The sequence below is a fragment of the Lipotes vexillifer genome, unplaced genomic scaffold, assembly GCF_000442215.2.
Source record: "Lipotes vexillifer unplaced genomic scaffold, Lipotes_vexillifer_v1.1 scaffold1129, whole genome shotgun sequence".
Classification (NCBI taxonomy): Eukaryota; Metazoa; Chordata; class Mammalia; order Artiodactyla; family Lipotidae; genus Lipotes; species Lipotes vexillifer.
This window is the reverse complement of record NW_006789022.1, coordinates 2,255,521-2,280,982: the sequence shown is the minus strand read 5'-3', so window position 1 is coordinate 2,280,982 and position 25,462 is coordinate 2,255,521. Positions and strand designations below refer to the sequence as shown.

General features: G+C 52.5%; 4 protein-coding genes across 5 annotated transcripts in view; 3 read left to right on the top strand and 1 right to left on the bottom strand.

The window, feature by feature from the left end:
- The window catches only part of FERMT3 (FERM domain containing kindlin 3), a 21,283-nt gene extending 5,581 nt beyond the window's left edge, over positions 1 to 15,702 (top strand). Inside the window, exons 7-15 of one of the 2 annotated variants that reach the window (XM_007462083.1) lie at positions 12,410 to 12,517; positions 12,679 to 12,813; positions 12,894 to 12,943; positions 13,049 to 13,173; positions 13,363 to 13,469; positions 13,605 to 13,838; positions 14,197 to 14,321; positions 14,881 to 15,026; positions 15,139 to 15,702. In XM_007462083.1, coding sequence (XP_007462145.1) covers positions 12,410 to 12,517; positions 12,679 to 12,813; positions 12,894 to 12,943; positions 13,049 to 13,173; positions 13,363 to 13,469; positions 13,605 to 13,838; positions 14,197 to 14,321; positions 14,881 to 15,026; positions 15,139 to 15,314 — 1,206 coding nt within the window. In that variant the 3' untranslated portion in view covers positions 15,315 to 15,702. Of the gene's footprint in view, positions 1 to 12,409; positions 12,518 to 12,678; positions 12,814 to 12,893; positions 12,944 to 13,048; positions 13,174 to 13,362; positions 13,470 to 13,604; positions 13,839 to 14,196; positions 14,322 to 14,880; positions 15,027 to 15,134 lie in introns of both variants that reach the window. The other variant, XM_007462084.1, reaches the window with a different exon arrangement.
- On the bottom strand, positions 15,616 to 18,065 carry TRPT1 (tRNA phosphotransferase 1). The gene is given in 8 exon segments (XM_007472116.1): positions 15,616 to 15,743; positions 15,745 to 15,781; positions 15,910 to 16,020; positions 16,096 to 16,152; positions 16,359 to 16,533; positions 16,622 to 16,791; positions 17,668 to 17,749; positions 17,988 to 18,065. Coding segments are annotated over 8 exon segments (777 nt in total). The 5' UTR covers positions 18,063 to 18,065; the 3' UTR covers positions 15,616 to 15,673.
- Positions 18,066 to 18,928: 863 nt separating this feature from the next.
- Positions 18,929 to 21,613, top strand: NUDT22 (nudix hydrolase 22). The gene is made up of 5 exons (XM_007462082.1): positions 18,929 to 19,422; positions 19,796 to 19,894; positions 20,874 to 20,971; positions 21,110 to 21,203; positions 21,449 to 21,613. The coding sequence occupies exons 1-5, from the start codon at positions 18,943 to 18,945 to the stop codon at positions 21,548 to 21,550; spliced, it is 873 nt and encodes a 290-aa protein (XP_007462144.1). The 5' UTR covers positions 18,929 to 18,942; the 3' UTR covers positions 21,551 to 21,613.
- A 368-nt stretch (positions 21,614 to 21,981) lies between these two features.
- Positions 21,982 to 25,192, top strand: DNAJC4 (DnaJ heat shock protein family (Hsp40) member C4). The gene is given in 8 exon segments (XM_007462207.1): positions 21,982 to 22,044; positions 22,046 to 22,113; positions 22,437 to 22,529; positions 23,196 to 23,289; positions 23,768 to 23,952; positions 24,034 to 24,198; positions 24,907 to 24,993; positions 25,084 to 25,192. Coding segments are annotated over 8 exon segments (864 nt in total).
- Positions 25,193 to 25,462: the final 270 nt, after the last annotated feature.

Here is a 25,462-nt window from a genome sequence, read left to right as displayed (position 1 = left end):
CCCTTTTTTTTTTTTTTTTTTTTTGGCTGCGCCACACGGCATACAAGATCAAACCTGCACGTGCTGCAGTGGAAGTCTTAACCACTGGATGGCCAAGGAAGTTCGCCATCCACTTCTTACTTGGCCACTTGGGATCCCCACGCGCACAAGGGTCTGCAGCGGCCCTGCCCAGGTTCCTCAGCCCTTCCTCCTGTCTCCACAGCCTCTGGGAGTTGCAGGCTCCAGGGCTCCATCCCCAGCCTCCTTCTCTCTACCCTTTCTCCCAGGAAGCTCCAGCCTCCTGGATTTAAGGCTCATCTCTGTGCTCTTTATAGATTTACCACCTCCAACCCAGACCTCTCTCCCCTGAGCTCTAGACTCTCATGTCCAAATGGCTGTCTCTGCTCTGGCACCTAATAGGCATCTCAGCTTCTGCCTGAAACAGAACTCTTTTTTTTTTTTTTTGAAAGTAGCCTTCCACTAGGATAAGCCTACTTGTTTTGGACATAGTAACCTTTTAAAATTATTTATTTATTCATTTGTTTATTTATTTATTTGCTGCATTGAGTCTTCGTTTTTGTGTGCAGGCTTTTCTCTAGTTGGGGCGAGTGGGGCTACTCTTCGTTGCGGTGTTCAGGCTTCTCATTGCGGTGGCTGCTCAAAGCACAGGTTCTAGGTGAGCAGGCTTCAGTAGTTGTAGCACACAAGCTCAGTAGTTGTGGTGCATGGGCTCAGTAGTTGTGGTGCGTGGGCTCAGTAGTTGTGGCTCGACAGGCTCTAGAGCACAGGCTCAGTAGTTGTGGCGCACAGACTTAGTTGCTCGGCGGCATGTGGGATCTTCCTGGACGGAGGATCGAAGCCGTGTCCCCTGCATTGGGAGGTGGATTCTTAACCACTGCGCCACCAGGGAAGTCCTGAAACAGAACTCTTGATTCCAAGTCTGCCCAGCACATCCTCCCACCATGGACTCATGGCAAAATCCCCGCACTTACACTATTCTGGGTCTTTCCCTTTCCCTCTCATCTCATCCCTCATTGTGTCCTGTTGATCCTTCCTTGAACTAAACGTCCCAAACCACCCGTTCCTCTCCATCCCTTCACCTGTGCAGCGTCAGGCTCTCTCGTGTGGGTCGCTGCAGCCCCTCCTAATGGGCCTCTCTCCTCCTTTGGCCTCCGCAACCTCCCTGCAGCACCTGGAATGAACGCTTACAGGTGCATTAGGTCCTGTCAATCCTGCTTAAAAGGCTCCCGTGGGCGCCTGTGGCCCAGGATGGTGCTGATCTGGCCCTGGCACTGCCCACTCCCTCCCACCCGCCCGGCCCCCCTTTCCTCTCCTCCCACATCCTTGTGCTCCTCGCTTTCCTCCAGGCTGTTGTGCCCTTTTCCCGCCTTCCCTGCCTTCTTTTGTTTGTTGGTTTTTATTGAAGTACATTTGTTGGACAGTGTGATCTAAGTCACAGGTGTACCGCATAGTGACTCACAATTTTTTTTTTTTTTCTTTTTGCGGTACGGCGGGCCTCTCACTGCTGTGGCCTCTCCCGTCGCGGAGCCTGGACGCGCAGGCTCGGCGGCCATGGCTCACGGGCCCAGCCGCTCCGCGGCACGTGGGATCTCCCGTGGCGGAGACTGGACGCGCAGGGTCGGCGGCCATGGCTCACGGGCCCAGCCGCTCCGCGGCACGTGGGATCTTCCCGGACCGGGGCACGAACCCGTGCTCCCTGCATCGGCAGGCGGACTCTCAACCACTGAGCCACCAGGGAAGCCCTGATTCACAATTTTTAAAGCTTATACTCCATTTATAGTTGTCATAGATTACTGGCTATGTTCCCTGTGTTGTACAATATTCCCTGCTTTCTTTTTATTTTTTAAATTTTTTAATTAATTTTTTTTTTTTTTTGGCTGCGCTCCGCGGCCTGCGAGATCCCCCACCAGGGATCAGACCTGGGTCCCCGACAGTGAAAACACCGAGTCCTACACCACTGGACCTCCAGGGAATTCCCATCCCTGCCTTCTTTTGGATTGAGTAGTTTTCATGATTCCATTTATCTCCTTTATAAGAGTGTATTATCTATGCTGCTTTTTTTTTCTTTTTTTGGCAGTTGCTTTAGGGGTTATAATTACCATCCAGTGAAACACCGCTTCACTACAGTGTAAGAACCTTACAGTGGGATCCCCTCTTCCCCTCCCAGCCTCTGCGCTCTTGTTATCACACACTCCCCTTCTACATACGTCAAAGCCCACGATACATTGTCATCCTTGTTGCTGTTATTCTTATTTATTTATTTATTTTGCCACGCCGCACAGCTTGCAAGATCTTGGTTCCCTGACCAGGGATCGAACCCGTGCCCTTGGCAGTGAAAGCACGGAGTCCTAACCACTGGACTGCCAGGGAATTCCCTGTTGCTGTTATTATTATGATGATGGCTGTATTGAGAAATAATTCATTACCATATAATTTGCCCGTTTAAAGTGTACAACTCAATGGTTTTTAGTATATTCACAGAGTTGTGCAACTATCACCACAATCAGTTTTAGAACATTTTCATCATCCCCAAAAGAAATCTCACACCCATTAACAGTCACTCCTCACTTATCCCCCACCCCGCCTCAGCCCCAGGCATCTACCAATCTCTTTTCCGACTCTAGATTTGCCTGTTCTGTACATTTCATATATATGAAATCGTGCAATATGTGGCCTTTTGTGGCTGGCTTCTTTCACTTAGCGTAATGTTTTCAAGGTTCATCCATGTTGTAGCCTGTCTCAGTGTTTCATTCCTTTTTATTGTAAAATTATATTTCATTGTACATATATGCCACACTTTATTTATCCATTCATCAGTTAATAGACATTTGTTTTACCCCCACTGGTTGGTTGTTATGAACAATCCTGCCATGAATATTCATGTACAAGTTTTTGAGTGGACATATATTTTCATTTCTCTTGGGTATATATCAATACCTAGGAGTAGAATTGTTGAGTCATCATCATGATTATTTTTACTTTAACCAGTCCATTATTATTTTTTTTACATCTTTATTAGAGTATAATTGCTTTACAATGGTGTGTTAGTTTCTGCTTTATAACAAAGTGAATCAGTTATGCATATAAATATGTCCCCATATCTCTTCCCTCTTGCATCTCCCTCCCTCCCACCCTCCCTATCCCACCCCTCTAGGTGGTCACAAAGCACCGAGCTGATCTCCCTGTGCTATGTGGCTGCTTCCCACTAGCTATCTGTTTTACGTTTGGTAGTGTATATATGTCCATGCCGCTCTCTCACTTTGTCCCAGCTTACCCTTCCCCCTCCCCGTATCCTCAAGTCCATTCTCTAGTAGGTCTGCGTCTTTATTGCCATCTTGCCTCTAGGTTCTTCATGACCACTTTTTTTTTTTTTAGATACCATATAAAGATATGGAACGCTTCACGAATTTGCGTGTCATCCTTGCGCAGGGACCATGCTAATCTTCTCTGTATCGTTCCAATTTTAGTATATGTGCTGCCAAAGCAAGCACAGTCCATTATTTTTTTATTACACTTTTAGTTTTGAGATAACTGTAGATTCACAGACAGTTGTAAGAACTAATACATGAGATCCCAGATACCTGGAGACTCGTTACCCAGTTTCTCCCAACCAGTATCATAGCCAGGACCTTGACATGATGCAGTCAAGACACAGAAAAGTTCCATCAGCCAACTGTCCTGCAAATGCATTTTTTAAATATGGAAAGCAGTCTTTTCTCTCTGCCTACACACTCACCATTCCCTGCCGGGTCTTCACCTTCCTGTGTATAGATCTGGATTTCCAGCTGGTATCATTTTCTGTTTGCCTGAAGGACTTCCTTTAACATTTCTTGTCAAGCTGGTCTACTGGGGATGATTTCTTTCAGCTTTTGTATGTCTGTATAAGTCATTATTTTGACTTTGATTTTTTGTTGTTGTTGTTGCGGTACGCGGGCCTCTCACCGCTGTGGCCTCTCCCGTTGCGGAGCACGGGCTCCGCACGGGCGGGCTCAGCGGCCATGGCTCACGGGGCCCAGCCGCTCGGCAGCATGCGGGATCTTAGTTCCCCAGCCAAGGATTGAACCAGTGCCCTGGCATTGGAAGCGTGGAGTCTTAACCACTGGACAGCTAGGGAAGTCCAAAAGACTAATTTTTATTTAGTTTTTTTTTTTTTTCTGCCGTTTTGGAGCACAGGCTCCGGACGTGCAGGCTCACCGGCCATGGCTCACGGGCCCGGCTGCTCCACGACATGTGGGATCTCCCCGGACCGGGGCACGAACCCGTGTCCCCTGCATCGGTAGGCAGACTCTCAACCACTGCGCCACCAGGGAAGCCCTTGCCTTTGATTTTGAAAGATACTACTTGTTGTAGAGTTCTTGGCTGACATTTTTTTTCCTTAAAAATTCTGCCTCACAGTCTTGTGGCTTGTCTCTCTTTATCTGTATGAAACACACGTTTTTTTCTGACTGCTTTTATGATTTTCTCTTTATCTCGTGCTTGGGGTCCACTGAGCCTCCTCCATCTGAGTTTATAGTTTTCATCAACTTTGGAAAAATTTTGGCCTTTATTTTTTCAGGTATATTTTCTGCTCCCCCCTCTTTTATGGGATACTGGTCACATGACTATTAGACTGCTTAAAGTCATCCCACAGCTCGCTGAAGTTCTGTTCAGTTTTTCCCCCCAGTCTTATTTTTCCGTGTTTCATTTTGGATAGTTCTACTGCTCTATCCTCAAGTTTACTAATCTTTTCTTCTCCCGTGTCTAATATGTCATTAATACCCTGCCTAGAAGTTCAATTTTGACCTTTTTTAATATTTTCCATCTCTCCTTAACACGCTCATGCATTTCTCTACCTTCTTGAACAGACAGGATATTGTTTAAAATATTTTTTTTTAGTGTTTTTGTCTACGAATTCTATTATCTGTGTCATTTCTGGATTTACTTTTATTGACTATTTATCTCCTAATTATGAACTGTATTTTTCTGCTTGTTCTCAGGCCTGGAAATTTTTTTTGTTTTTTGGAAAATTTTTATATGATGCCAGACACTACAAATCTTATGTTCTTGGGCCTGGATTTTTTTTTTTTTTTTTTCCTCCGGTCGTGCTTTAAATATCTCTAAACCTTGTTTGGGGATGAAGTTAAGACACTTGGAAACAGTTTGATCCTTCTAAGGTTTGCTTTGAACATGAACTAATCATTATAATTTATAATAATTAAATAATAATTAATTAGATCAGAAAAAAGCATCTTTTAATCTAGGGCTAATTTACCCCATTATTATGGGAAGAGCCTTCTGAGTTTGTTTGTTTGTTTGTTTGTTTGTTTTTGCCACACGGCTTGTGTGATCTTAGTTCCCTGACCAGGGATTGAACCTCGGTCCTTGGCAGTGGTCACCACTGGACCACCAAGGAATTCACATGTTCTGAGTATTCTGATGTTATATATATGATGAGGCTTCTCTAATCTGTGTTGGGAATATGAACTATTCCCACCCTCATGTGAGCTCTGGTAAGTGTTCCACCTGCTCCTTCTAGTGTTTCTTTCTAGCCTTGAGTTATTTCCTTATACACATGTGCTGATTGGTACCCAGCTAATAACTAAAGAGGAGCCCCTCTGCTGATTTCCATCTAGAGTTTTCTCTCTGTGCAGCTCTCTCCTCTGCAACACTCTGTCCCGTGAATTCTAGCTGCCTTGGACTCCCCAGACTCTCAACTGCACCTGCTCACCTCAAGGAATATGCTGGGCTCCGTTTGGGGTCCTCCTCTTGGCTACAGCAGGCACACTTGCTCCAGGCAGCAAGCTGGGGCAACCTCACCATTCACTTGTTTCCCTTCTCTCAGGGATCCCTGTTCTGTGTGGTCTGTTGTCCAGTATCTAAAATCCGTTTGGTCTTTGTCGTTTTCTTTGTTTTAATTAAATTTTAGGGAATTCCCTGGAGGTCCAGTGGTTAGGGCTCTGCGCTCTCACTGCTGAGGGCCCAGGGTCAATCCCTGGTTGGAGAACTAAGATCCCACAAGCTGTGCGGCCAAAAGAAAAAAAAAGCTTAAATTTTATTTTTAATCAAAGTAACATATGGTGGCTTAAAGAGTTGAATAGTCCTAATAGTAATAACAACAATTAAAAAAAAAAAAAAACAGTTCCTTGCCCCACCTCTCTTTATCCCAGATTTCTGATCCCTAGAGACTATAGGTTTTGACTCTGTACCTTTTTATTCTAGTGTTTACATCTATATGACAAGCTTATATATGTCTATTCCCTTGATTTTTTCATTTTACGCATAATCTATTCACTTTGTATGAAAGGTGAAGATTTATCTGTCTTATATCCTCCCTCCTTCCCCCACAACACACGCATCTCTTTGCATCTTTGCAGTTGACCTGTGTTGTAGCTTTTGGTTAAAACAACATGAGTGTGGCTGTAAATGGTAACACATATAAATAACGTCCTTAGCTGAGCCACAGAGTAACTACACTTCCTTTCTTGGTTTATTTCTTTTCTATTAATTGTCTGTCTGTACAATTAGAAGAGAGACCCCAAAAGGCTATCTGTACACTCTCTGTGAGTCTGTGGCTTGCCATGGGGCATCTCCAGAGTGATGAGGTGGGATGTTCCATAACCAAGCCCCTCCAACATTGCAACCTAAGGACAATGCCCCTTTCAAAATGATCGATCACCTTAGGATATCAGTCAGTGTTATTTCCTGGTCAGAGCCATGGAATGGTAGCAGTCTAGACCCACTGCTTAACTGTTGTCCTTGAACTTCCTTTCACTATTTCCTGGGAATTCCTATATTGGATTTCTTGATTCCTGGATCTCTTGTGTTCCTTTTTCTTGACTGACTCCCTCATCTTGATGGAGCATATATTTCAATAGCTTCCCCTAAAATGGTAAAATAGTAATAGCTTCCCCTAAGTGGTTTGAAATCCTGCGTGTTTGAGAAGGTCGCTGTTCTACCCTCACTTGCATGATAGTTTGTCTAGGTACAGAATTCTAGGTTTGAAACATTTTCCTGCCAAATTTTGAAGCCACCTTCCCATTGTCCTCTAGTTTCCAGCGTTGCTGTTGGGGAGTCCAATGCCATTTTTTATTTTCAATCCTTCCATGTGTGACCCTTTTAATTTTTCTTGAAAGGGGAGGGGAGGGCTTCCCTGGTGGCGCAGTGGTTGGGAGTCCGCCTGCTGATGCTGGGGACATGGGTTCGTGCCCCGGTCCGGGAAGATCCCACATGCCGCGGAGCGGCTAGGCCCGTAGAATCAAAGAAAAATGAAAAAAAAAAAACCAAAAAAAAAAGCAGGGGAGGGGAGGCCCCAGAAGCTTTTAAGAATCTTCTTGGGAGTTGCCTGGTGGTCTAGTGGTTAGGATTCAGCACTTTCACTGCCCTGGCCTGGGTTCAATCCCTGGTAGGGGAACTGAGATCCTGCAAGCCATGCAACGTGACCAAACAAAAACAAAAGCAAAACCACAAAAGAATCTTCTCCTTATCACTTGGTGTTTAAAAATCTCTCAATAGTGTGTCCTCGTATGAATCTTTCTTCATTGATTGTCCTGCACACTTGCTGAGCCCTTTCAAATCAGGGTCCTCCAGTTCTAAAAGAATGTTCTATACAATCTCTTTAATAATTTACTTTGCTCTATTTTTCCGCTTTTTTTTTTTTTCCTGGAACTTAGTTGATGTTAGACCTCCTAGATTAATTTTTTTTTTTTTTTGCGGTATGCGGGCCTCTCACTGTTGTGGCCTCTCCTGTTGCGGAGCACAGGCTCCGGACGCGCAGGCTCAGCGGCCGTGGCTCACGGGCCCAGCCGCCTCGCGGCATGTGGGATCTTCCCAAACCGGGGCACGAACCCGAATCCCCTGCATTGGCAGGCGGACTCTCAACCACTGCGCCACAAGGGAAGCCCTAGATTAATTTTTAAAAGAAAAAAAATTAGACATTTATATTTTCTTTCTTTTTTTAAGGCTTGTTGTTTTTTTTGTTCTACTTTCTGGAAAGTTCCTTGACTTATCTTCCAAATGAGCTATTGAATTTTTAATTTCTGCAACTGTCTTTTTAAATTCTAAGAGCTCTTATTTTCTGATTGTTCCTTTCTGAAGTGTTTTGTGTTTTGTTTTGTTTTGTTTTTTAGTGTAACATACATTTAGAAATATTCACAAATGTAAACCAACAGAACTTTACCAGCCTTCAGAAGCCAAGCAGTATTTCCCACAGGGGGAACCACTAATGTCACTGCTAACACCATAGATTAGTTTTGCCTGTATTTGAAATTTACATAAATGAAATCATGCAGTCTGTACTCTTTTGTGTCTGGCTTTTTTCACTCAGCATTATGCTTGTATAAGTCATCCATGTTCATATAGTGGTAGCACATTTCTCACTGGTGTGTAATATTCCGTGCTGTCAATGTACCACAACTAATTTTCCATTCTATTGTTGATGAACATTATGCAATTTTCAGTTTGGGCTATTATGAATAGAGATACTGTGAACATTCCAGCATATGTTTTTGGTGAACATATGTACACGTTTCTATAAGGTATATACCCAGAGGTGGAATTGCTGGGTTGTGGGGCAGGCATTGGTTTAGCTGTAGTAGATAACTACACACTCATACACCCCCAGCAGCAGTGTATGAGTTTCAGTTGTTCCACAACTTCACCAGCAGGTATTTCCTACCTTTTCCATTTTAGCCATTCTGGTAGGTGTATAATAGTATCTCACATGGTATTTTGTTTGTTTCTTCAAGCAGCTTTACTGAGATATAACTTACATACCATAAAAATTGCCCACTGTAAGCAGTTTATTTTTAGTAAAGTTATATAGTTGTGCAACCACAATCCAGTTTTAGAACATTTCCATCACCCCAGAAAGTTCTCTAGTGCCCATTTGCAGTCATTCCTCATCCCACACCCAACCCCAGGCAACCAATGATGTGCTTTTTTAAAAAATTTATTTATTTGTTTGTTTTTATTTTGGCTGCATTGGGTCTTCGTTGCTGCGTGCAGGTTTTCTCTAGTTGCAGTGAGCGGGGGCTACTCTTCGTTGCGGTGCACTTGCGCTAGGTGCCTGGGCTTCAGTAGTTGTGGCACACAGGCTCAGTAATTGTGGCTTGCGGGCTCTAGAGCATGCAGGCTTCAGTAGTTGTGGCATGTGGGCTCAGTAGTTGTGGCTCACGGGCTCTCGAGTGCAGGCTGAGTAGTTGTGGCACACGGGCTTAGTTGCTCCGCGGCACGTGAGATCTTCCCGGACCAGGGCTCGAACCCGTGTTCCCTGCATTGGCAGGTGGATTCTTAAACACTGCGCCACCAGGGAAGCCCTGATGTGCTTTTTATGTGGCTTTAATTTACATTTCCCTGATGACTAATCAAGTTGACAACTTTTTCATATGGCTGTTAGCCATTTGGATATCCTCTTTTGTGAAGTTTCTTTCCAAAAATTTTGCCAGTTTTTATATTGAGTTGCTTGTCTTTTTCATATTGCTTTGTAGGAGTTCTTTATATATTCTGTACATGCGTACTTTGACAGATAAATATATTGTGAATTTATTTTCCCACTCTGTGCTTTGCCTTTTCATTCTCTTAGTGGTTTATTTTGCTAAGCAGAAGCTCCTAATTTTAATATAATATGAGTCGTATTTTTTCTTTTATGATTAATATTTTTTGCACCCTGTTTAAGAAATCTTTTATTCTAAGATCACACAGATGTAGGCCTATTTTTCTCCAAAGACTTTATTGTTTTAACTTTGATATTTAGATCTTTGACCCAAATGGAATTGATATTTGTATGTAGTGTGAGGTAGGGATACAAAAACATTTTTAATTTTTAAATTAAAAAAAATTTTACCATATGGGTATCCAATTGACCCAGGTCCATTTACTGAAAAGAGCATCCTTTCCCCAGTGATGGCAAGATCACCTTTGTCTTAAGTCAGGTGAACATACATGTGTGGGTCTCTCTCTGACTCTCTTTGATTACATTGATCAATTTGTCTCTCTTTGTGAATGCCATGCTGTCTTAATTACTATAACTTTATAATCACCTTCCTTTTATTTATTTATATTTTATTTTTATAAAAAATTTATTTATTTATTTATTTTTGGCTGCATTGAGTCCTCTTTTAATTTTAAAATTTTATTTATTTATTTATTTATGGCTGCGTTGAGTCTTTGTCACTTCGCGCGGGCTTTCTCTAGTTGCGGGGAGCAGGGGCTACTCTTCGTGTGGTGCACGGGTTTCTCATTGCGGTGGCTTCTCTTGTTGCAGAGCACGGGCTCTAGGCACACAACTCTCAGTAGTTGTGGAGCACGGGCTTAGTTGCTCCGCAGCATGTGGGATCTTCCTGGACCAGGGCTCAAGCCAGTGTCCCCTGCATTGGCAGGCAGATTTTTAACCACTGCGCCACCAGGGAAGCCTTGCATTGGGTCTTTGTTGCTGTGTGTGGGCTTTCTAAAGTTGAGGCGAGCAGGGGCTACTTTTCGTTGCGGTGCGCAGGCTTCTCATTGCGGTGGCTTCTCTTGTTGCGGAGCACGGGCTCTAGGCACGTGGGCTTCAGTAGTTGTGGCTCACAGGCTCTAGAGCGCAGGCTTGGTCGTTGTGGCACACAGGCTGAGTTGCTATCTTCCAGGACCAGGGCTTGAACCTGTGTCACCTGCATTGGCAGGCGATTCTTAACCCCTGCACCACCAGGGCAGCCCCACGTTCCTTTTAACAATAGCATCCTGTTCTTGTTTTATGAGTGCAGTATTTAGTCTCTGTAAGGATGCTGACTGGTGTTTGAAGTTTTTTCTGCTCCTACATTATCTTTATTTCCTCCAAGCTCTTTTTTTCCCCTGTCTGACTATAGTTCATGGGCCTCCGTTGTTCATTCCAGCAGCTTTCCTAAAATGTGGATAATCCCTGCCTGTCTTTTCATATTTAGAAGTAAGGCTCTAAGAAGCCAGTTGGAAACCCTAAGTGGATGAATAGGGCTTGGCATTTTAGGTCTCCTGGGGAAGATGGGGCAGGAATTCCACTTTCTGTGGGGGCTTTCTCTTTGGCTTCTCAGCAGTGGATGCTCTGATCTCCTGACTGGGGAATAGAAGGCTCATTGCCAATGTCTTTGGTGACAAGTGGGGAAGGGTTGGGGATGTCTCACCTTTCAAAATGCCAACTTTCCCTTAATTCAGCTGTTTTCAGCACAATGCGCCCCACACCCAGATGTACCAAATGCAGGGGTACCTCTGGCTCAGCATCTCGAGAGTAAATCTCTGGCTTCTACCTGGTGCCAGCTGGCTGTCACTTGGCTGCAGGGAGTGGGGAGGGAAGTGCTCTTTTTATAGACTTTCTGTGGTCCTCATTTCAGCCCACCCTCGCCTCCCAGAGGATCCCAGACCTGAGCCTGTCCGCCATGTGAACTGGATGCCTTTGTTCAGATCTTAGTTTTTTTGCTGCTTGCTTTCTGATCTTTTTTTTTTTTAACATCTTTATTGGAGTATAAATGCTTTACAATACTGTTAGTTTCTGCTGTATAACAAAGTGAATCAGCTATATATACACATATATCCCCATATCCCCTCCCTCTTGCGTCTCCCTCCCACCCTCCCTATCTCACCCTTCTAGGTGGTCACAAAACTCATTAGTGCGTTTGCCATAGAACAAGAGAGGGAAAAGGGTGTGAGATCCCAGCTCTCCTTCCCTGCAACTCAGCTCCTGTCCATGATTTTGCTTGTTCATCTTCCAAAACTTTGTTGGTATCTCTCACCAGCTGTAGTCTCCCCTCTCTCTTCTTTGTCCTTTTGCGTTTAACCTTTTTATGCCTTTGCTATCAATTTTGGTGGGTTTCAGAGGGAGCGTGGGCTTGGTCTTCTGTGGGTAAATGGTATCCCCCTTTGAGTTCCTTCTCTCTGGAATGTTCTTCCTACCACTCTTCCCTTCAGTGGCTTGTCCATCCTCAGGTCTCAGCGCAGCATGTCACCTCTGCAGGGAAGCCTTCTGGAATGCTTCCTCCTGTGGAGTAGCCCCCCTACTGCACACCAGTTCCATTTTCTCTCATCACCATCAAACTTGTGGGCTTCCTGCCTGAGCACACAAGTGAGAGGCCCTTTGGAAGCTACTTTCTTTCTCGCTTTGATCGTACTCTTGAATCACTTCACTTACTTACTGACTGGTTTACTCAGTCCCCGTTGTCCATTCAGCAGCATGCAGGGCACACAGTAGACAAATACTCAATATCTGCACAAAGAGGTTTAGAGGGAAGGGGCTGCCGCTTTCCTGGGCAGATGGGGCTGGCAGGCTGGGCGGCTGGCAGGCTGGGATTGGGGTTGCGGAGCCACCAAATGAGCTTGCACGGCACAGAGGGCAGGGCTGAGGCCTGAGGCTCGCAGGAGCTGGCTGCAGGGGGTGCTCAGGGCAGTTAGCACCCGACCAACCCAGCCTCCCCTCCCACCACTCCAGACAGACCCGGTGAGGCTGACGCAGCTGTACGAGCAGGCTCGGTGGGACCTGCTGCTGGAAGAGATTGACTGCACTGAGGAGGAAATGATGGTGTTTGCAGCCCTACAGGTGCCGGGCAGGCCTGGGGACCCCGGGTGGCTAGGTGCGCGCCAGGCCCAGGGCAGGGAGGGTGTTCCGGCGGGGGCCCACCTCTGGGGAAGCCCCGCTGAGGGCACTGTTGGGCTAAGGGGCTGCCCGCTCAGCCCTCCCTGGTCACGTGCTCCTCCCAGTACCACATCAACAAGCTGTCCCAAAGTGGGGAGGCAGACGACCCGCCTGGCGCAGACCCGGGGCTGGATGACCTGGATGCAGCCCTGAGCAGCCTGGAGGTGAAGCTGGAGGGGTCGGCGCCCACAGACGTGCTGGTGAGGAGGGGCCCCAGTCAGAGGTCGGGGTCAGGGTCAAGTGCAGGGACCAGCACCCCCCTGACCCCTCTCCTCCCCAGGACAGCCTCACCACCATCCCAGAACTCAAGGACCATCTCCGGATCTTCCGGTGAGTCTGGGCCCAGAACTGGCAGCCCTGCTGGAGGGGCCCAGTGTGGAGAGAGGACAGGAGGGAGGGAGGGGGCCTGTCACGAACCTCCCTCCTCACCCTCAGGCCCCGGAAGCTGACCCTGAAGGGGTACCGCCAGCACTGGGTAGTGTTCAAGGAGACCACGCTGTCCTACTACAAGAGCCAGGACGAGGCCCCCGGGGACCCCATTCAGCAGCTCAACCTCAAGGGTGAGTGAGGGCAGATTGGCCAGGAGAGGGACCAGGGCTGTGTGCTGCAGGTGAGCGCTCTCACTTGTCTCCTCCTGGGGGCGGGGAAGATGCCCTCTGACCTGTGGTCAGTGTGCAGGACTGGCCTTCACCCAGGGCCCTCTCAACAGGGCCCCCTCCCCGAGCCTAGCCCACCCCTTCTTCCTCCAGGCTGTGAAGTGATTCCTGATGTCAACGTCTCAGGCCAGAAGTTTTGCATTAAACTCCTGGTGCCCTCCCCTGAGGGTATGAGTGAGATCTACCTGCGGTGCCAGGATGTGAGTGAGGGCTGGGCAGGGGCCAGGGCTGAGGCTGGAGTGGGGATGGGGCCAGGGCTGAGCCAGGCCAAGGGCAGGGGGCTGAGCTAGAGCCTCGCCAGCCCCTCACCTCCCTCTCCCCCCGCCCCACCCCAGGAGCAGCAGTATGCCCGCTGGATGGCCGGCTGCCGACTGGCCTCCAAGGGCCGCACCATGGCGGACAGCAGCTACTCCAGCGAGGTGCAGGCCATCCTGGCTTTCCTCAGCCTGCAGCGGACAGGCGGCGGGGGCTCGGGCAACCACCCCCAGGGCCCTGATGCCTCCGCCGAGGGCCTCAACCCCTACGGGCTTGTCGCCCCCCGCTTCCAGCGAAAGTTCAAGGCCAAGCAGGTGCCAGAGGGAGTAGGTGGCAGGAATGGCCAGAGGGTTTACCTGGCCACCCTTGGCCCTGGATGTCCACAGAGCCTTCCTCTGGAAATGCACACGCTCACTCGCTCCTTCTCCCACCTGGGTCCCTGAGACTGAGCGTGCTGGTCCCCACCCTCTGCGGGGGGTGGTCATGGTCCAGCTGCCCATGTCCACCTCAGGGCCCGGCTCAGCTCATATTTGCTGAATGGTGAGAGGGTGCACTTGGGTGGACCCACACTGGGCACTGGCCCTGCCCCAGGCTCAGCATCCTGTCTTCCTGATGGGGACAGGCAGGGGGTCTCAGGGACCTTGGCAGCCCCTCACCAGTGTTGTCCCACAGCTCACTCCACGGATCCTGGAAGCCCACCAGAATGTGGCCCAACTCTCGCTGTCTGAGGCCCAGCTGCGCTTCATTCAGGCCTGGCAGTCCCTGCCTGACTTCGGCATCTCCTACGTTGTGGTCAGGTATGAGTACCACCCCAGTCCATTCTGCTAAGCACCATCTCTGAAGATGGTGAAGCCATCTGAAGCCTTCATTCCTGTCCCCTGCGGGGAGACCTTACCGAGGGCAGCCTGTGTGCACCCCCTTCCATCCTGCAAACACAAGAGAGGGATCAGGAGGGGAGAGCAGGAGATCCCGCACCCTTCCCAGCTCTGCCATAGGCCATTTCCTCTCTGGGCCTTGGGCAGCTGATCTGTAGGACAGGGTTGGGTGGCTGCTGTGACAGGAAGTGCCCCCTGTGACTGCCCATTTTCCAAGCCTGCAAAGATAGGAGCAAATGGATGATGATGCTACAAAAAAAAGTTGCTGTCGAAAAGCACGGACTATTTGCCTGATGCTGCTAAATGCTATCATTGTGATTATATTAATTAACCCCCATTTTCCAGATGAGGAACTTGAGACCCAGAGAACCTAAGTGATTTACTTGTCAGCTTGCTGCTGAGCTCCGCACCTGGCTGTCTGGGAGGGCTCCGGGGCCATGAAGGGTGGGGCCCCGGCTCACACTCTCCCCTTGGGCACCAGGTTCAAGGGCAGCAGAAAAGACGAGATTCTGGGCATTGCCAACAACCGACTGATCCGCATTGACTTGGCCGTGGGCGATGTGGTCAAGACCTGGCGCTTCAGCAACATGCGCCAGTGGAATGTCAACTGGGACATCCGGCAGGTGGGCCCGGAGTGAGGGTCGGGGAGGGACACGGGGCTGGGCCAGACCCAGCCAGGGCAGGGCTGCTCCCTCAACCCACCCCCTACCAGCCCTCTGACTGCCCACCCCACAGGTAGCCATTGAGTTTGATGAGCACATCAACGTGGCTTTCAGCTGCGTATCTGCCAGCTGCCGCATCGTGCATGAGTACATTGGGGGCTACATCTTCCTGTCAACGCGGGAGCGGGCCCGCGGGGAGGAGCTGGACGAGGACCTCTTCCTGCAGCTCACAGGAGGCCACGAGGCCTTCTGAAGCCTGTCTTACTGCCCCCGCCCCACTCACCACCTTCCATGACCGCTCCAAAGCCCACACCCATTGGGATTCACCGCCCACATCCTCTCCAGACGTGCACTGACCGAGCTGGGCACATTCACCCACTGTCACTGGCCTTGTGTAGACCAGGGACCTGGCTGGGCCAGACTCTGCCATCCCCCAGGCTAGGGAGAGTGGGCTCTAGTTTGTACAGCACCCGCCCTTCCCTGTTTGAGTGACCAAGACCAACACCCCTGACCTAGCTATAGTCCCTGAGCACATGAGGAAGACTGGCTACAGCTACAGGATGATGACTCATAGGTTCAAACTGGAGTTTCTCTTTTGTTATCTTTTTACATTTAAAAAAGTAAGTATTTGATTTGCTGGGTCATCCTTTTGTCTCTGGAGCTGCGCCTGGGGCCACTCTGACTCTGCTTCTTCGTTACCAGCCAAGGAGACGGGCTTTCCTGAGAGAGAAAGAGTTGGTTAGAGAAGGGAGAACTAAGTCAGTCTGGGGCTGGGAGCTGGGAAAGAGGTGAGGGCAGAGGGCACAGGCTTCAGGCACAAAGAATAGTGGTGGGGTGGTGGTTCTTACGGGTAGGGCGTAGCTGCAGGGCCTCCTTGAAATACTTGGGAGGCAGGACGCCATCAGCGTTCCCTGGAGTCAGGATCACCCCATTAGCAGAGCGGAAGAAGGGGATTCCATCTGCAGACAGAGCCAGAGATGTGACTCATGCCCTCTCTGAAGGCCTGGGGCAATACCTGCTGTGTCCAGACTCACCTGCCAGGGCCAGGGGCCCGTTGATGAACACAGCCACTTCGCAATTTGGCCGCATGCCTGAGTAGACAGTTGGAGCTGGGGTCTGGGGTGTCTGGATTGTGGTTATCAAACCTGGGTGGGCTGGGGTCCTGAGCTCATTGCGGTGTGGGTTGGGGGTTGCTCCTGCATGCAGGGCTTGGGCTGCCCCTGGACAAGAGGCTATGACCCTTGGAGGAGGACCTGGGAGGACAGAATGGGTGGGAGTAGCTTGGGGGGGCACTGACCACTAATGACACCAGGGTCCCCAAGCAGTCCCGCGGCCAGATGGATGTGCGTCCTCCCCCGGCAGGATAGGCCCTTGAGCAGGATGGATGGCCAGTGCTGCCAGAATGTGCCATGGACGAGCACCAGGGGCAGGGCCTGTGGGGTCTCCAGGGGAATCAGCTCCAACTCAGGTACCTGGGATGGACGGGGAATGGGCAGCAGTGAGACCCCCTCACAGACAGGGGTCTCACATGGCTCTCTCACTCGTCCCCTTAGCTCCCACCTTCAGGGAGTGACCCTGATTGGCCCGGATGAGAGGGCCGGCGCCGGGGTCCCCTGGCTGCAGGGCGAACCGCTGCTTCCCATTGGTGTCCACCACGCGCTGCACATCTTCAACTGAGAAGCTGCAGAACTGGGGCAGCTGCAGGAGGGTGTCCAGGGGCACAAAACCATCTGTGGGCAGGTAGAGTGGTCAGGAGCTGAACTTGCTCTGGCCTGGGCCACAGTTAACAGGGGAAGCCACAGGCAACAAGAACAGAGCCTGTGTGACCTTTAGAAAGTCTCCCCTGGGACTTCCCTGGTGGCACAGTGGTTAAGAATCCACCTGCCAATGCAGGGGACCCGGGTTCGAGCCCTGATCCGGGAAGATCCCACATGCCGCGGAGCAACTAAGCCCGTGTGCCACAACTACTAAGCCTGCGCTCTAGAGCCCACGAGCCACAACTACTGAAGCCTGCACGCCTAGAGCCCGTGCTCCGCAACAAGAGAAGCCACCGCAATGAGAAGCCCGCACACTGCAACAAAGAATAGCCCCCACTCGCCGCAACTAGGGAAGCCCGCACACATCAACGAAGACCCAAGGCAGCCAAAAATTTAAAAATTAAGTAATTAAAAAAAAAAAAAAAAAGAAAGTCTCCCCTTTCTGAGCCTCAGTTTCTCAACTTATATGGGAATAGGATCTGCCTCATGGAGGGTCACAAGGATCAAGTGACCCTTTTGAGCACAGTACCCAGCCCAGAGTGGACACTCAATAAACATCGGTTGCCCCAAAACCCCCACAGTGCCCAGTTTGGGGATAAGTGTTTATTGGGCCACTGGGCTGGAGGTATCACCAGGCCTGGCACAGATGGAGGCTCCTCTCCCAGTCTGCCCTGGACATGATACTGGGCTCTGGGCCTCGGTCTTCCCTATACACGGAAGGGATGTACCTTCTGTGCTGTACTCATAGGACTGCGGTGGGAGCCATGAGGGAAGGCAGTCACAGACAGGCTCACACTGCTCCCTGGGCTCCAACCACTCCTGGGCCCAGCCTCTAAGATGCTCACTTACCGGGCCCCATGGGAAGCCCCAGCTTCAGGGCCCCGTGGCGCAGGGCATAGGACAGAGCTTTGGACAGTTGTACATCCCGGTCCTGAAAGAGCCCAGAGGCGGCCGTTAGTCCCCGTGGTGACCCTGCCCTGCTGCTCACCCTGAACTCAGTGATCTGCTGTAGGAGACCAGAGGGAGAGGAGTCCCTGTGCTTCCTGGGAACAGCACAGTCCATCTGCCCCCACTCCCACCCCACCAGCATTGCCCAGGGAGCAGGACTCAGAGTCCCCCTCCCCTGCCCTCCCACATTGGGAGCAGGGGTGAGGGTGGAGGGGGCGCACCTGTTCCTGGGGTCTGTGAGCCCTTCTACCCTTGGGCCCTGCTGCTTCCTGCCTCCTTCCTCTAGAGGCGTTCATGGCCAAGACCTGTGGGGAGCTGTGAAATGTGGAGACTGTTAAGGACCTTCCCATGTCCCCACGATGCCCAGAAAGTCACAAAGTCTCAGGATGTGAGAGCTGGGAGGGGGATATTCAGATGTCTAAATTCACTTCCCACCCCTAACTCCCTGGTGGCAGATAGGGAAACTGAGGCCCAGCAAGACTTGCCCAGGGTGACACTCTGTCAGCCACAGGGCCCAGGGAAGTCGAGCCCCTGCGACCCAGGCTCCTGGTCTGCCCCGCAAAGCGGGCCTGGGGAGGCGGGGCCGGCAACCAGGCTAACGGGGCAGAAATGTCTGGGCCGGCCAGAGACAGAGCCGGGACAGACGGGAAGGCTCACCGAGTCCGGAGGCCGGGCAGCTGACCCGGACGGGCCCGTCAGCTCACCCCGACGGGCCCTGAGCGCCAGGACCGGCCAATGAGAAGCCGAGGAAGAAGGGGGCGGGTACTTCCGCTCCGGGGGAAAGAGGCGGAGCCTGCGAGGAGAGTAGGCAGGTGGTTGCCGGCTGCAGCCTGGAGCTTCCGGACCCTGGGAAGGTTACCGGCGCGTCAGGGGTTGGAGGCAAGACTTTTGGTTTGGGGAGACAGAGGCATTAGTGGGTGACAGGACCCAGAACCTCTGAGTCGTAGGGTTGCCCGGGAGTCTCAGGGATGTCTGGTAGCAGGAGCCTCGGAGTTCTTGCTGGGATGATAAGACGTTTTACAGCCCAGGGAGGGGTCTGGGGGGTGCAGAAGGGCTGGGAGTACCCTCAGGAGGTTTGTGGCAGAGGGGGCCAGCTGTCGGGTCCAAGGGTGGCTGTGGGTCCCCCGGGGTGACAGGCCTGGCTGTGCCCTCCCCCAGAACTGCCCTATCCAGGTCATGGACCCTGAGGTGTCCCTGCTGCTGCAATGCCCCCCGGGGGGGCTGCCTGAGGAGCAGGTACGGGCTGAGCTGAGCCCTGCCTACGACCGTCGCCCACTGCCAGGAGGGGACAAGGCCATCACCGCAGTCTGGGAGAGCCGGCTTCAAGCCCAGCCCTGGCTCTTTGACGCCCCCAAGTTCCGCCTGCACTCTGCCACCCTGGTGCCCACTGGCTCGCCGGCGCCACAGCTGCACCTGTGCCTGGGCCTTACTTCCTATCGAGACTTCCTGGGCACCAACTGGGCCAGCTCAGCTGCCTGGCTGCGACAGCAGGGGGCCACCGACTGGGGTGACAAGCAAGCCTACCTGGCGGACCCCTTAGGGGTGGGCGCTGCACTGGCTACTGCTGACGACTTCCTTGTCTTCCTGCGCCGCTCTGGGCAGGTGGCTGAGGCACCTGGGCTAGTGGACGTGCCCGGTGGGCACCCTGAGCCTCAGGTGAGATGCCAGGCTGGGCACAAAGGCACAAAGACCCAGAGAGCTCAGCTTTGTTTTCCTCATCCCTTAAAGGGGGAGTTGGCCTGGTGCTTATCCGAAAGTCTCTGCTCAGGGCAGCCTCTCAGCCTCCCTGCTGAATCCTGCCCCAGACCCATGGGAAGTTAGGCAATTGGGGGTGGGGGTAGGGATGGAGGACCTAGCTGGACCTGTGGTTTTCCATCTGGAAAAACAGGGCCTGGGTCAGGGGATCACCAAGGCTCTCACTCTGGGTCAGGGCCTGGGTCAGGGGATCACCAAGGCCCTCAGGGCCAGTGAGTGTGGGGAAAAGCAGGGTGAGAAGAGGGGAGCAGGGGCTGAGCCTGACCTCTTACAGGCCCTGTGCCCAGGTGGCAGACCCCTGCACATCAACCTCCCTGGGGAGCTGGTGGTGCATGAGCTCTTCTCCAGTGTCCTTCAGGAGATCTGTGATGAGGTGAGCGAGAGGCAGGTGGGACAGAGTGGTGGGCAAGGAGGGAGGGGATAGAACAATCCAGAATTTCACAGGTCTGGGATGGCAGGAGTGTCTGTAGGCATCTGGCTTTTTTTTGGCTGCCTCACCTGACTTGTGGGATCTTAGTTCCTTGACCAGGGACTGAAACCAGGCCCTTGGCAGTGAGAGTGTGGAGTCCTAATCACTGGACTGCCAGGGAGTTCCCAGGCATCTGGCATTGAGCAAAGAGCTTGGCTTTGCAGCTAGGCACGCTTGGAGTGGAATTCTAACCCTCATCTCTGTGTGCCTCGTCTCTGTGTTCCTCTTGACAATGGGGACAATAATAAATGTCTTGCCTACTCCCGCCAGGTTTGTTGAAAAGAGGAGTAAATGGGAGTCTCAATTACTTTTTAAAATTTTATTTATTTATTTTTGGCTGCGCTGGGTCTTCGTTGCTGTGCACAGGCTTTCTCTAGTTGAGGCAAGCGGGGGCTACTCTACGTTGCAGTGCGCGGGCTTCTCATTGCCATGGCTTCTCTTGTTGCGGAGCACAGGCTCTAGGCGCATGGGCTTCAGTAGTTGTGGCATGTGGGCTCAGTAGTTGTGGCTCGTGGGCTCTAGAGTGCAGGCTCAATAGTTGTGGCGCACGGGCTTAGTTGCTCCACAGCATGTGGGATCTTCCCGGATCAGGGATCAAACCCGTGTCCCCTGCATTGGCAGGCTGACTCTTAACCACTGCGTCACCAGGGAAGCCCCCAGTTAACTAAATTGACTTCCCTAGGGTGACCCTGGGCTAACTGTTCCATCTCTCCCGTTGTGGTTTTCCCATGTGAAATGAACATGCCCAAGATCTGACATTCTGTGATTCTGGGCACTTGAACTACACACTGTAAAATGCTGTACAAGGGTAACATGCTGTTCTTCACTGAGACGGGCAGGGATGTGGGCAGTGGGCACTGACAGGTGGTACGCCTGGCCCCAGGTGAACCTGCCGCTGCTCACCCTGAGCCAGCCGCTGCTGTTGGGCATTGCCTGCAATGAGACCAGTGCCGGCCGTGCCAGTGCTGAGTTCTACGTCCAGTGAGTGAGCTCTGGGAGACAGGGTCCTGGGTCCTGGAGTAGGTGGGTGGTTGAGCGGCATGGCTGAGGCAGCTGGGACTCCACAGGGACCTTACAGGGTCTAAGCACTCACCAGGCCACTCTCACGTCCTTGTCCAGGTGCAGCCTGACTTCTGAGCAGGTGAGGAAGCACTACACGAGTGGGGGACCTGAGGCCCACGAATCCACAGGAATCATCTTTGTGGAGACACAGGTTTGAGGTGGCAAAGTGTGTCTCATTTGGACAAGGAGCTGGGTTGGGGCTTGCAGAGGCCTGGTGATGCATGTCTGTCTCCTGGGCCTGGGTCAGAGGGGCCTCCCAAATCTCTCAGAGCTTCCCTCCAGAGGCACAAGGCCTCATTGGGGATGCCCTCAGCCCAAGGGAGAGGGCCAGAACTGGGCACAGCTCCTGCAAGAAACCCGAGGTCGGAATGTTTGGGTCTCACTGTCTTCCCACAGAGTGTGAGGAGGCTGCAGGAGACTGAAATGTGGGCCGAGCTCTGCCCCTCAGCCAAAGGCGCCATCTTCCTATACAACGAATTCCAGGAAAGTTCCACCTAAGTCATCCTAGAGTCCCCAGCCCTATCACCACAGCTCAGAAGACAATAAAGGACTTTATTCTTGGATTCCGTTGGCGTCTGCTGTTTCCGTGAGACCGAGAGAGGGGCCGGGGTGGCTGAGACAGGACAAGTGACTTGGGGGAAAAAAAGGCCCAGCCTCAGTTTTCCCCTCTGTAAGCTGAGGGCTGTGCCCCCTTGCCAGGCTCCGGTGAAGTTCCAGGCCGATTATGGGGTGGAAACTGCTTTGTGAAACGCGTCTCGCTGCAGAGCGGAGTAACAGCCATGTCCGAGGGAACAGAGCAACGAGAGCTGAGCCGAAAGCCTCACTGAGGGTCAGGCCTCCTGCCGCAGCCTCCCCAGGTGGGCGCTGGCGCCTTTCTGCAAGTCCCCGGGCTGCTGTCTCGATGGGTAGATCCGAGGCGTCAAAGGCCAATGGATGTGCGGGGGCGGGGCTTCGCCGCTGTTCCGCACCCTCAGGCATGTGGGTGTGGTCTGGATGTCTAAGCCAATAAGAGTGTGGAGGCGGGGCCTGAATAGGAGCAGGAAACGGCGGCCGCCGAGGGGGTCTGTGAGTGAAGCGGGGCGGGGCTTGGTGTGGCTCTTCCTGCACCCGCCCCCCGAGCTCCCAGGGTGGGAAGGGGGTCTCGGCGTCCGGGGCTGGTTGTGCAGACGCCCGGGTCAGAGGCGGGGACAGGGCTAGGACACTGGGGTCTGGTCTTCAGCAGGGAGGTTCCACCCGCCCCTGAGTCTCCCGGGCCTGCTTCAGTTTTCCTTTGCATCTCAACGGGGCCAGGCCCCTTCCCTCTGCCCCCCACCCCCACCCCTCATCCCCGCTGCAGTGGTTGAAGTCTGCTCCCATCCCACTGTTCTTTGTGACCTTTCACCAGCTGCCCGCCTGCCTTCATGCTGCCCCTGCGCCTGCGCTGGCTGTGGCCCCACAACCCTCCCACTCGGTTCTTCGCAGCGGCCGCCCGGCAGCGGTGAGTCTGGCGCGTGGGGCCGGGCCCGGTCGTTCAGTAGGTTTTTGTGGCTGGCCTGCCCAATTCTAGGCCCTGCGCTAGGTGCCGGGATAGTCTAGGTGCTGGGATAGTCGTGATCTCTTACTCTGCGTCAGGCGCCTTACAGGCTTGTCAGCTTATCCTCACCTTCACTGCTGAGGGCACAGTGTCAGAGATTAAAGGATGACCCCCCAAGGTCATACAGAGAGTTAAGTGGCACATCTGGAATTTGAGCCCAACCAAACCCAATGCACTGTCCACAACTCAGGTGGTTGTCAAGCATCGCTGTGCACAACCCAGGCGGGGTGTGGGGAGCTTACAAAACTGCAGATTCCTGGGCACTGCTCTGGAGATTCTGATTTGCAGGGATGAGGTGGGCCTCAAGAATCTGTTTTTTAAAACGTGCTTTTCAGGCGTTTCTGATGCAAGCGGTCTGAAAACTACACTTTGAGACAATCTGATCTGCCCCTTACCTGGAACACTCAAAAAGGGAGGGGTGATTTAGAGATCTCCCTTGGCACCTGCCTCAGCCCCTTAAGCATCTGGATGCTGAGTTGAAGGGTGTGGTCCAGCGGGGCTGGGACGGGCAGGGAAGGGGTATCCTCTGTGTTTTCCTTAGCCCCTGCAGGTTTGGGCCTCTGTCCACAGGTCTGGCCCCAGTAACTACTATGAACTGTTGGGGGTGCATCCTGGCGCCAGCGCTGAAGAAGTTAAACGAGCTTTCCTCTCCAAGTGCAAAGAGGTACCAGTGGCCTTAAGTGGAGTGGGGGAAGGGAAGTCTGAGCCAGAAGGGTTAGGCTCCAAATTCTCAGGAATGGAGCTGAGAGGCTCACTCTGGCTGGTGCACATTCCCTCAGCATTCATAGGGAGGGGGAGCTGCAAGGGGAGAGACCTGGCCGGGTGGAAGGAAAGGCTGTGGGGCAGGAGCCGGGAGTCCTGTCTGATGGGCTGGGCTTGGTTCTCTTGACCTGCCTGCTCTTGAGAAAGCTGGGACCAGGGCATCCAATGAGAGCCAGGCAGCAGGTGGGGAGGTCTTGAACAACGGGAAGGGGCAGGAGTTTATGCTTCCTGACTCTCTGGTCTTCTAGGTGGATGTGCAGGCCTGAGAGTGAGGGTCACTGCCCAGGGAGGGCCTCTGGGTATGATATGAGCCCTTGTGGGTGGATATTATTAGGATAGGTCATGGGAAGGGAGATGAGGGGAGTCCTGCCCCACCCCAGCTGCACCCTGACCGGGACCCCAAGAACCCTGCCCTGCACAGCCGCTTTGTGGAGCTGAGTGAAGCGTACCAAGTGCTGAGCCGTGAGCAGAGCCGCCGCAGCTATGACCACCAGCTCCGCTCGGCAGCTTCCCCAAAGTGTCCAGGAACCACAGCCCATCCCAGGTCTGCTCATCAGGCACACAGGTACAGTAGTCCTGCCCCCAGCTTGCCACCCCCAAGTCTCCTGGGGAGCCCTGTCTTTACACTGTCCCTTCTACCTCCCAGCAGCTCCTGGGCACCCCCCAATGCAAAATACTGGGCCCAGTTTCATGAAGTGAGGCCTCAGGCACCAGAGTCAAGGCAGCAGCAGCACAAGCACAACCGGCGGGTGCTGGGGTACTGCCTCCTGATCATGCTGGCAGGCATGGGCCTGCACTATGTTGCCTTCAGGTGCGCGTCCCCCTAGGGTAATGGACAGAGGGCAGGAGGGTGGGTGAAGCCCAGTGTCAGCCATCTATCCATCCATACCACCCCTGTGGCCTGCACCCTTGTGTCTCTCAAGCTAAGAACTGCATGAAATAGGTCTCCTCCAGAGCCTCGTCTTATTTAGCAAAGGCAGCTCTGCACTAAGGGCTAATGTCATTTTCAGTTTTTTATAATTTGAATTTAAATCTTTGGTGTTGGTTGCCAGAGAGTGCTGGAGCCAACCAAAATCCTGCACAAAAAGGAAACGCATTGAACTGGGCCTCACCAGAAACTGTCTTCATTTGTTTGGCAGTTGCTGTTTTCCTGCCACTCTCTCATGCGTGCCATTGCCACTGAGGTTTGATAGCAAAGACACCTAAAGGCTGGTGCACACTGCTAGCAGTGTGCCTAGTTCAGTGATGGAGTTAGATGAACAAACCTTTCTAGTCGCCTTTAAGAACCTCCATGACAGAGCTGCTGTCACCACCTTCAGGACAGTCAGGGACCTGGGTCACCATTAGGCCCTGGACAAGTCCCAGCTACTCTGTGCCCCTTTCCTCACCTAGCACAGGCAGTTAGCTGAGGTCCCCACAAGTGTAAAGCTGTGAGACCCTCAAGTGGGGTGGAGGGGGGTGGGACTTGGGGGACAGCGGGGATTGGGGATTCCCAGAGTCAGTTGTAACCCCCTTGCAGGAAGCTGGAGCAGATGCATCGTAGCTTCATGGATGAAAAGGATCGGATCATCACAGCCATCTACAATGACACTCGGGCCCGGGCCAGGTCTGTCCCAGCTCTTTCCTGCCCTCTCCTCACTGTCCTGGCACCACCCTCCAGTATCCCAACCCGACCACCAGGTACTCTCCCCTGCAGGGCCAACAGAGCCAGGCCCCAGGAGGAGCAACTGCAGGGGCAGCAGCTGCAGCCACCACCCGGGCCTCCTCAAGGCCCCGGGATCGTGCCCCCCGGCCCCAGACCCTGAGCGGCTCACCTTGGAGAGCACACCTTGGATGGGGCCTGCGGTGTGCTCCCCTCTGGGACACCCCACTCCCCAAAACGCGTGCAATAAAGTGATTCTCAGAGCTCTTGTCTGGCTCGCTCCTACAGGCCCAGAGCCCCCGGCCCGCGCCCCGCCCTCCGGGTTCTGGCGGCGGCAACCCGGGAGCCCGGCCCCCTGGGCGGTGCGTCCCCTTTCCCCTGCTGCGGCAGGAGGTGGGGTATGTGCAGAGGGGGCGGGCCCCGCCGGCGGCCT

Bases quoted from the DNA above. Each gene is read 5' to 3' on its own strand.
- NUDT22 (XM_007462082.1), top strand. From the start codon at position 18,943: ATGGACCCTGAGGTGTCCCTGCTGCTGCAATGCCCCCCGGGGGGGCTG. The intron at 19,423-19,795 runs GTGAGATGCCAG...GACCTCTTACAG, and splicing joins GTGGGCACCCTGAGCCTCAG to GCCCTGTGCCCAGGTGGCAG. The intron at 19,895-20,873 runs GTGAGCGAGAGG...GCCTGGCCCCAG, and splicing joins TTCAGGAGATCTGTGATGAG to GTGAACCTGCCGCTGCTCAC.